This window comes from Manduca sexta, chromosome 20, assembly GCF_014839805.1.
Source record: "Manduca sexta isolate Smith_Timp_Sample1 chromosome 20, JHU_Msex_v1.0, whole genome shotgun sequence".
Classification (NCBI taxonomy): domain Eukaryota; kingdom Metazoa; phylum Arthropoda; class Insecta; order Lepidoptera; family Sphingidae; genus Manduca; species Manduca sexta.
In genome coordinates, this window is record NC_051134.1 from 2,658,265 (window position 1) to 2,669,323 (window position 11,059).

At 33.0% G+C, this 11,059-nt stretch overlaps 1 protein-coding gene across 1 annotated transcript in view; it reads right to left on the reverse strand.

The window, feature by feature from the left end:
* Nucleotides 1-10,215, reverse strand: part of LOC115445377 — a 42,333-nt gene extending 32,118 nt beyond the window's left edge. Inside the window, exon 1 of the mRNA XM_037440761.1 lies at nucleotides 10,059-10,215. Coding sequence (XP_037296658.1) covers nucleotides 10,059-10,215 — 157 coding nt within the window. The remainder of the gene's footprint in view (nucleotides 1-10,058) is intronic.
* Between the last annotated feature and the right edge of the window lie 844 nt (nucleotides 10,216-11,059).

Sequence of the window (11,059 nt, forward strand, 5' to 3'; positions counted from 1 at the left end):
GACGATATGTACGATAGACAGTATTGTATCAGCTCAAAAGTCCCAATTTTGGGCAAAGTCATCCCCACGATCCTTCCATAAATCACGAGCTTGTGCTATAGTGAACTAGTTATTTTAAATGATTCCAGTTCTTTCCGCCATCTTATCTTTTGCCTGCCTAGACGAGCAATGTCAGGGCCCAAGATAGACAGAGAGCTAAAAATATAACTTTAATTATCTATTTAGTATTTAACAAAACGTAAATGTTACTCTTTATCACTGTCAGCTTTATTCTAATTTATCACTGTTTACGTACAAGGATACTGTGAGTTAGTACCCTGCGACCCTTGTTATGCGAGAAATTGTAACGTGTACTAACCACTAGGGACTTAATTTGATTCGGTGCTTAGTTCTAAGTTTATTGTTTCTGTTCTAGACTGCTTTTTGAGATATATGGAATGTTCTTTATTGAACACACAAAGGAGATGTACTAGTTCTGTACTACCTTGGTAATGAAATCATATTAGATCTACTAGTTGTTTTCGTAATCTTGTTAGTAGTGTGTGGAGTTGATTGGTTGGTTTCCTTTCTCATTCTACTAATATTCTAAAGGAAACGATAGAATGTTTAGGTGGTTTTAGTTAATCTACTTATTAGTTACTGTTGGGTTTTGATTTTGAATGCAATTTGATCAGATTAACCATAGAATAGCCTAAAGGAAAAATACGCGGTTCAATGTTTATTCCAGTCATTCATGAAGGCGGGGCAACAATCACCCAATAATGTAATAAAGATTTTAATAAAACGGCTATGTTATGAGAAGTCATATATTCATAAGTATAGAAGAAGATGTTAAGGCGTAGAATAGTGTAAAACTTAGAAGGCCTAGCATAAAGAAATATCGTAATATAATTATCATTGTTTTAACATAGTTACAATGCAACCAGAATCAAGTGTTCATTCATTGCTAAAATAATTTATTTCTTACATTATTAGATTGTAAATCATGTCTTGTTATGTCATAGACATGGCCTTAATTATGCAAGTATTTACCAGGCTTCTATTGTCTCGATAAGGTTAAATGTGACATCAGTGCGTAAGCGCCACTCAAGTATTCTGATATCTCAGTAATACCAATTTGAAGCGTAAATGTAATATACATAATACACGACACTCTAATGCCTGTTATATTGAGTATATAAACAAGTCCTTATTTAAATTATAATAATGATGGGTTGATTGATGTATTCTTTAAAATCGTGCAGATAGAATCGCGGCTAACATATACTTAAACAAATATTTAAATTTAACTTTTACCTGAGTCGAAATAAAACTTTTGTCGGATTTTATCGCGGTTTTTTTATTTTAATTTTCTTACGATATGTCGAAGAATTTAAACAATGTTTTGTGTATATTTTTGCAATATTTAAATTTGTATAATTGTAAAATGTAGGTAGATATTGTAAAATTAAATTCTCGAACGACCTACGCTTCAGTCCACCTCGTGACCATGAAGGCTGCAATGTCTTCGAAACACCGGGAGAAAATTATAATATAAAAAACTGCGACAAAATCCGAAAAATAGTTTTATGTTGATGTCTCACATTTGCGTAAACATAAGAAGTCATTTCGCTGCAGTGACTTAATTAAAACGGTAACACAGCACACAATGACAGAGCATACGAGCATCGCCACTAATCGACAAAGACAGAGAAGGTTAAGCAGACGCGTGATCATAGACAATATGACTGACCACGGTGCCAACACCGAAACCACGACTACTCTGTTAAGAATGCTCAACTAAGAATAATAACTTAAATAGTAGCGAAATTATTTTAGTTAAGACGGAGCATCTATATTTTAAACTACAATGTAGCTAAAGCCGATCCTCCACCACCAACTAAACTAAGTAAGTTTAGCTTAGCTCGCATAGTTGAGCCAGTTTTTCATACATGTGCGTCCACCGCAAACTATGCCACATGTATAAAAAACTGGCTCAACTATGCGAGCTAAGCTAAACTAACTTAGTACAGTTGGCGGTGAATGATCGGCTTAAGGGTTTCCTTACTAAAAGAACTCTATACGACCTATAACTCATTGTATGTCTGTGCACTACGGCTTTCTATTACCTAAACACAATATTGCCTAACCCCCATTCCATATCTTACTACCTATTAAAATCTGTCAATACCCTTTTCACTGTAGATTTTGCTGTGGAGAATATCTATATGGAAAGTTTGCTAATACCTCCATCAACATGCCTTAGCCCCGACTTTAGAGCACTTGAAAAATATTCGCAAGTCAACAGGTTCCTAAACGAAAATTCTGTTATAGATTTCGCAACGTTGAAACTTGTATGAGATACGTTTACGGGAATTTAGAGAGGATTTTGTATAGCGGACATATTGTAACAATCTGTGTATAAATAATGATGCAAAACTAAATTTTGATTTACGTTGAACTATAACAATACATATATCGTAATATGATTGATCCCTTTATATCTTGTTTGTTGGTAAGGCCTTGAACCACTTAAGAAAAAACCAACATACTGTGCACCTATATAATGGACAAAGTAGGTAGAGGTTGCAATCAGGGCACTCACGTTTCGAAATGTCGCTGGCTCGCTGTTACAAGGTACAATATTAATTTTTAGTTATGTTGCAAAAAAGAGATTAAAAATTTTCATGTTGGTTAAAATTAGAAAACTAATTCATGGTTCCTTCATTATCTTTGGGATTATATGAAATTTTCTATAAAAGGATTTAGGATCAAATGATATATAATTAAATTTGCTCATGAAATATAACATAGAACCTTGTTATAGTGAACCAGCGATTTGTTCCGTTCATAATGTGATAGGAAGCATGTATATCGCCACATCGGGAACAAAATCCAGACTGATACTGAACTTCTTTTTATGAAGTTATGCAGTAATCCCAAATCTAATTTAGCCTGTATAGACCTATACATTAGGTGTACGTATTAACCGCAGTCTACGAAGAGTAATATGAGTGGGTGGGTCCACATTATCGCAGACAGCTTCGTTAGCTGTGAAAATATTAGATGTATTAGTGAGAGCGTTAATGGCTGTATATCGTATTACCGATAGGAGGACTCGTAGAAAATCGCAGTTGAATGACCGATGTCTGTAGATTTTTATGTAACAATTTTTTGTTAAATATGTGTATCAATAAGGTACCGGACTCATTTTTGTTCTTAACAATTATCAAATATTTACATAATATAAATTATAACACCAAAGAAATTATTAAAATCCAGTGAAAAATCAACAAGTTATAAGCATTTGAATTTCGGTGGAAGGGGTAATTAACAAGAAACAGAAAAGAGACAAAATATCCACATGTGACGTCATCGGGAATTACGACGCGTGCGAAAGAAAGAGATGAAGCGATATCCCCACATTGCGCCCACTTCTGCACATTACAATATTTTAAATATGAATTACTTGCTCATTTTTTAACCAATTTTTATGCTGTTTTCGCAGAAGTGCTTCTTTTTCGTATTTAAAGCCATTACATATAGAATAATGTACGAAATCAAGCATAGGCCGGTCCCCTATTATGAGATACCCGGAATTTCTCTATAAGAATTTTGAACGTTTTTTTTAAAGCATAGTAAACTGATCCCACTGCATCTGATGGTAAGTAGATTGGGGTCTAATAGAATATTTTTTTATAGTACAGAGTTGTTAGTTTTTCTTGCTAATTTATATAAATGACTAATATCTTTATTGGTTATTTTAAAATAGGAACAAATATGCAAAATTTTATTAACAAGATTTCATTGAAACCTACGCAATCTTGGTAGCGTAGTTTGCTGTGTGATCATAGTATGACTAACAAAGTGGCCCCAAACACATCTGATTTTAAAAAATCATATTAACATACTAGAACATTTTGTATAAGGTAAATAGTTTGGACGTCATTGAGAAAACCGACACTTAAAATATTTTGGTTATATTTGGGGGCGTAAGCTTTCCTTAAAGCGTTATGTCGTTATGAATGAATCAGTAAGGCTCGTGGATATCTGTGATTCAAGATGGATTATGAATCACATATTTTTCAAAAGACATTTCAATATCTACTTTATGATATAGAGGTGGTACACACACATGTGTGTGTGATATCACACATTTATCCCCACAGAAGTGTGCAGAGGCGCAACCAGGGCACCCATTTTTCGTCAAGTGCGTTCCGTCCCATGATATGATAGGGGGCGAGCCTATCGCCATATCAGGCACAAATTCCGGATTCCGGGCTGATACTGATCAGAAAAACCCAAATATCACTTTGCCCGACCCAGGATTCGAACCCAGGACCTCAGAGCGGTAGGTTAGGGACTCGGCCCGGCGGTCGCCTGAAGGTCGACATCAAATCCGGGTGGCGCAATGCCGGGTCGTAAGGCACGGTGACCCCAACATAACCGCTCAGTCGCCCCCCACGAAGGCTGAGCGGTATTCATAAGACACTTTCTCCGCGAAAACAAAAAAAATAAGGACTTCAGAGCGGTCCCGTACCGTGTATGCAGTACAACTACACCACCGAAGCAGTTATAAGCATAAGGGATGGACGTACTACATAAAGTCTAAACTCTGTGAAGGAGATTACTATTCAAGTTGTATTTAAGGACATATATTTATGTTATGTGTTTTTGAAGTGGTCGATAAACACGAGTTCTATTTACTCTTGCATAAAATATAAGTCTATTTTATGAATAATAACTTGTAGAGGGGTTAGTAGTTGTTCGAATACTGTTGTTATATGTCTTGTTTCGATGTCTTTATGCATTACATGACACATTAATTATGAGAATACCAGTCTTGCATTATTGTATATATATCTTGTTCCACTATTAGCGAAGGCCCTCCAAAAGGTTAAGGTTTTATTCTACTACGCTGGCTCATTGCGATTTGCTAAGAAGGTCCTATTCCAATATGTTGGCCTAGTGAAAAAAAGTAAAATTACACGGTGTGAACTACTCTTCATGTTTTCTGTACAATGTGCTGCCTTGGCTCAGAGGCCTGATGGGGCCTACCTTATACAAAATGTATGGAAATCGTGCGCATTTTTACCTTTTACATGTTCCAGCGCGGCCTACCTCAATTGGGCTTGAATGTAAAGTTAAACCAGCAAGCATATCTTCATTATTAATGCAGGTCTCTTGTTCACTTGTTGCTTTTTAAATCCGCATTTAAGTATATACTAAAAATATTCCAAAATATTTGCAAATATTTTTGTATTGTTCTAAACAAATTATATTTTCTGCCATATATATTTACAATTATGTACAATGCGTTGTAATTGGTGTTCAATTTCTGATATCAAAGATATTTAGAAATGAAAAATATAATTAAAACGCAAATATATAATAGATTTGAACTTAATTAAATCATGATATAGTAGTTATAGCGATTTTATGATTTGTATCGAAATTAAATTAATAAAATTAATTGAATATATTTGTCTTTTAATATAATCCTTATGAAAACCGATGCTCAAGTAATAAACTAACTAGATGTATATTGAAACAACCTAAAAGGTATTTGGCATTAGATATAAAATACAAAATGTTCAAATTATTGCCGTACCTTCATCATTGACGTGGCACATTTCGAACATTAATTTATCATTCCTTGTTCTTTCTAATTTCCCTTCGTTTATCTTTACAAAAAGATGAAAATAACGAGTTATTTTGTTCCGTTTTTACCATTTATTTGTTGACTATCAGTGTCGTTCTAAATTCTATAGGAATTATTGTTTCGATTTGAATGTTTTTATGTTTATTATTATTTATCGAACTGTGATTTTTTTTCTATTTATATACATTTTCTAATACTTATTTTTTTACATAAAATAAGAATATTTATTTATTTTATTTAGGTAAGAGGTACATTTGTATGTATAAGGTTGACTCTCAAACTAGGCGTGTCTATATCTTGAGAGTGTGAAATACGTCGAATATTAATCTTTGTTGCCATAAATATAATATTATTAATAATTATAATTTATTTTTAAATTAAATAGGAATATACAATCAAATACAAATCTCCGTTTTGCAATATGCTTCAAAATATGTCGCGCCGTGTCATTATGGAAAACAGAAGTGGAGTACATGATAATATTGTAGGGAGATATTAAATTTATTAAATAAAACGCTCGTACACCATTGCAGATAATATATTGAATAGAAATATAATGCAAATACAAACATTTTCGATTTCTAATTTCCATTTCACAATCATTTTTAATTATTTAAATTAGTTTTTAAGCCGGCTAGAACTCTATAAATATAGAGCGCTGCCTTAAAATAACTAACTCATTCCTTTTAATATGTACGTATAATATATTGAACGTTAAACTCAAGAGTGTTTCAAATACTCTATAATATAATAACAATATAGGATTTATCCTGCATTATTTTGTCTTTAACTGAATCGAGAGGTCGCGGCTTCTAACTAACTAGGGAGTAAATAGGTATATGTGTTGGTAGTTTGGTTCGGATGTAGAACCGAAGTCTCTAGTCTTTCCTTGTAGCCATGACCCAACCATACCTTGTGAGACAAGACTATATGTGACTGTTGTCTATAATCTATTTAATTACAGAACTTAATGAATTCTTATGAAGCAAAAAGTAGATAGGCAACGAACATAGGAAGATGTTAATTAAATTAATCTTGATGTTTTGTACTTATAATACATTTGATTGATAGGAGGTTGTTCATGTTAATTCACAGTGTGGGAACTTATTATCATGAGTGACTTTTTGTTTCATCTCATTATGAGCATAGAGAATTTGTATCCGGTTTTTTCTGAAGTTTTCGTATTGTTCCTGCGTTTAAGGTTATTTTGCTGTTTTATTTATATGCCAAAAATATTCAGAACATGCAAGGACGATAAATTAAAAGTAACGAAGTAAATTATGAGTATTTACTGCCGTGTGAATATTGAAATTATTTTTCGAAATCTATAAAAAATATTTAAAAATTTTAAGCTATGAGGAAAAATGGTCATGCAACAGTTAATCAGTACTATACAGCAAAAAAATGGTCATGCAACTAAATATCAGTTAATCCATTCTATACTATTCTATGGGGATTTCAAAACTTATTTGTAAGATAAAGTACTTATTAGAAGATACGATCAAGCGTATTCACGTCTGAACCAATTTAGTTGAGATGATCACGAATTTCGTAGTCACGTCATTGGGACATCGATTACGTGGAGTCGTGACTATGCCGTGAGAAACGCGTAATTACAGCTCTGTCTCTGAACAAATATACCGCAATCATCTCTCTTGACAAATAATTACATTAAACCTTTTTGAGAAATGTTGGATTAATGATTTCTTATGTTTACGCGAATGTTAGACATTGTAATGAAACTATTTTTCGGATTTTTTTTTATATTATAATTTTTTTCCCGACGTCTCGACGACCTTGCAGCTTTCATGGTCACGGGGCGGACTGAGTTGTGGATCGTTCGAATAGTCAAAGTTACAATATCTATATACATTTTACATTGTTTTTTATTTTAAGCTGAAGACGGTCCTATCTACGCTAAATAAGGTTATAGTTTCTTAAATTCCGGCAGCCGGTCTTTTCTCTCCTTTGGTCTTTTTGAAAAAAATATTTTATAAAAAACATAAAATCCGAAAAATTTATTTAAATGTTAGATTATTTATTTAATTGTAAGTGTTAGAGACATTACTGTTGCAAATAATGTTAATATACCAATACTAGAATGAATTATCTCGTCTAAGATATAGTTTTGCTATGATAAAGTGACAAAAAAACGAATAATAAAATATAAATGATATGACTGCACAATCTGCCCTTTTTTGAATCTAGACTGTAGCGGCGTAATCGATTGTACCGCCACATAGACAATAGGTACACAAATACATACAGTGCGACAAAGCATTGTAATCGATAAAAACACACTCATACATTTTATGTGAACGTCCATACATTAGACGCCGGTGTCACAGAGTCACTTTGTTCGTATAAAATGACATATTATGACGTCAACCAAGTCAAAACTGACAGCTTGCGGTGCCGCCTTTGTCTAGACACCAGATGTGGGTAGATAGAAAAAACTAAAATTACATTGATTTTGCTGCATAATATATTTCAATCATACTTTTAAATCATTAGATCTTAAGTAATATGGGCCGAAATTATTTATATACAATGATAATACATAATATATGGTATATGTTTCACAGTTCTATATTTTGAAGTTTGAAAAATTTTAAAGCTCCAACGCATTCCGTGTAACTTTGGAAACAATTGAAGTGAAGAAAAAACAATATTTTTGTGGCAATTAAATGTATAAGTTTGTAATGGTTCTAAAAATAGCCAATCTTTATGTGGGACTCATAGAAAGTCGTAAAAAAGAAGAGTTTTATGGGCAATGAATCGGCTTTCTTTATCAGGGTTTTATTGTCCGCGGTAGCGGTTGTATAGAAATTGTGGTCAACATGAGAAAAGTTTCTACACGCTGCCATTGTCATGTCAAGTTTTCTCCTCAGAAATCTTTTCAAAATGTTTTTTTTGCTAATTGGTGACCAATTGTAATAAATTTAGTAGGGGTTACGTTATAAAAACTTTCAAATCATGATATATTACTTATTTTATCATATTATCCATTTATTTTTGATGTTATAGACAAATTCCGTTATTCGTCAAAGTCAAATGTATAATATATCTTAATGGTTACAGTTAATAAAATTAATAAGTCCACAATTTCTCGCATACTAACAAAGCAGTTTCCAGGTGACGTTTCCTGTTCTAATAAACAGAGGCAGGAAATTCTGATTGTGACAACATATAAGAAATTGTTATTAAATCTCATTCTAAACCTTTCTAGAAACTATTTGAACCATTATTATCTATTATAGACAGTATAGTTTCAAGTGGATTAAGTCTTACAAAAAATATAGAGAGTATTCAATACTAATACTATAAAAATAAAACAACGTACATAAAAACGTACGTAAATCCTGGAGTCGATATAAGAATCGGAGATCCGACGTCCTCTACCCACTTCTAAAAATATACTTTGTAATGTTATATTTGAAATCTCAGTTTGCTCTAAGAATTTTGCTTGCAGCTTTAGAATATACGACCATGTTCCCAAGAATGTTAGACGCGTGGAACGCCCACTAATCTCTTGTGGTGGCGTTTGCTGATATTATGTACTAAAATTTTATGCGAGTGATATTTTAGAAGACATTATTGAATATTTTATTATTATTTGACAGTAGCTATTAGTTTATTTTACATTGTTATTGGTTCTAGTCTTGAACTATTCTATCTTACTAATATATAAATGTGGGATTTGTTCCAAAATAAAATTTCGCTTTTTAAATTAATTGCATTTCTTTATATATTTTTTCTCCTTTACGTCTTCAGTTTTCCAACATTCATCTGTCATTCACGCTTGTCTTCTTTTTTCTCGCTCACACACTTTACATTTCATTCCATGCATCACACTAACATTCCATTCCCACATTCGGCCGTCCTGACATCATGACTGTCCTCAGGCATACTTACAAATTATAACTAAGAAATAAATTATAATACAAATTAAATAAAACATCAACATCTTCACTATTACTTCGGACATAAACTTCAAATTCAAGAAACTATACTAATTATAATATTTAACAAAAAGTAAATACCTAACTTAAACTTTTTGTGAAATCACTGAACTAATAAACGCTTAACACTTAATAATATAACAAAATTGAAACAAATAAAACTAATATCAAACCTCTCATCTATCCATCTTATTGCTGAAATTACATGTTCTACTACTTGCAAAACTCTCACGTCTCTCACTAAAAATCAGATGGCCACGCTTTCATGAAATCAACTGAAGTGGAAGTTATATTTGGGCCTTCAGCATTTGGATCAGCTTTTTCCACGTCATACCTATCGTTTCCTTTTACTTTAATGATTCGGTAAGGACCTAGAAACTTCGGTTTTAATTTCATGCATATTCCATACTGCGTGCGTTTAATTGCGACTAAATCATTAAGACAATATTTATGACTCTGCTTTCTTCCTTTATTAAAGTTTTTAGAATTCTCTTCTTGTACCTTCAAAATTTGCTGCTTAGCTTTATTTCTAAGTTCTTCTCTTTGGGATATAAAATCATCTACTTTTTCTTCTTGTATAAGATCATAAATTTCTTTATCACTATTATTCATTTTTACTCCGACTAGGAGTTCAAATGGCGTAGTATTGATACTTCGGTGATAGGTACTGTTCAAAGCACGCTGTACAGCACTAACATGCCGGTACCACAGAGTTGGAGTTTGAATGCAAAGTTTGGTAAGTACAGAAATTATCGTTCTGTGTACGCGCTCGACCTGGCCATTCGCACGTGGCACTCCAGTAGTGATCTTGACATGTGCAATACCTTGCCTTTGACAGTAATCACCAAAATCATTACTTGTAAAAGCTGTACCTTTATCTGTAATAAATCTGGTTGGGTTCCCAAACACTTGCTGGTGAATTTTGTAATATTCCCTTCAACTAGCTGGAACATCGTGCTGGATTCGTATCTTGGTTCAGACATGGTGCCTTCTAAAGTGACACGCGGTATTGTGCAGATTGGGCCCGTTTTGTGATCGTCGTCTTCTGTTTCTTAGTTTACGTCTTCTGGTTTTTCTTCGGTTACGTCTTCTGTTTTCGTCGTTTGCCCTTTTAATTTTTAGAACGATCCCGGACGAGCCACCAAAATTGTGGGATTTGTTCCAAAATAAAATTTCGCTTTTTAAATTAATTGCATTTCTTTATATATTTTTTCTCCTTTACGTCTTCAGTTTTCCAACATTCATCTGTCATTCACGCTTGTCTTCTTTTTTCTCGCTCACACACTTTACATTTCATTCCATGCATCACACTAACATTCCATTCCCACATAAATGCGACAATATGAAAAGATGTTTGGATAGTGGCTGTTAGAAGTAAACGCAGAAACAATTTCGATGGTTTGACGCATATCATGCGACGATGCCTAGTTGAATAAAAATTTTACGCCGAACCAAT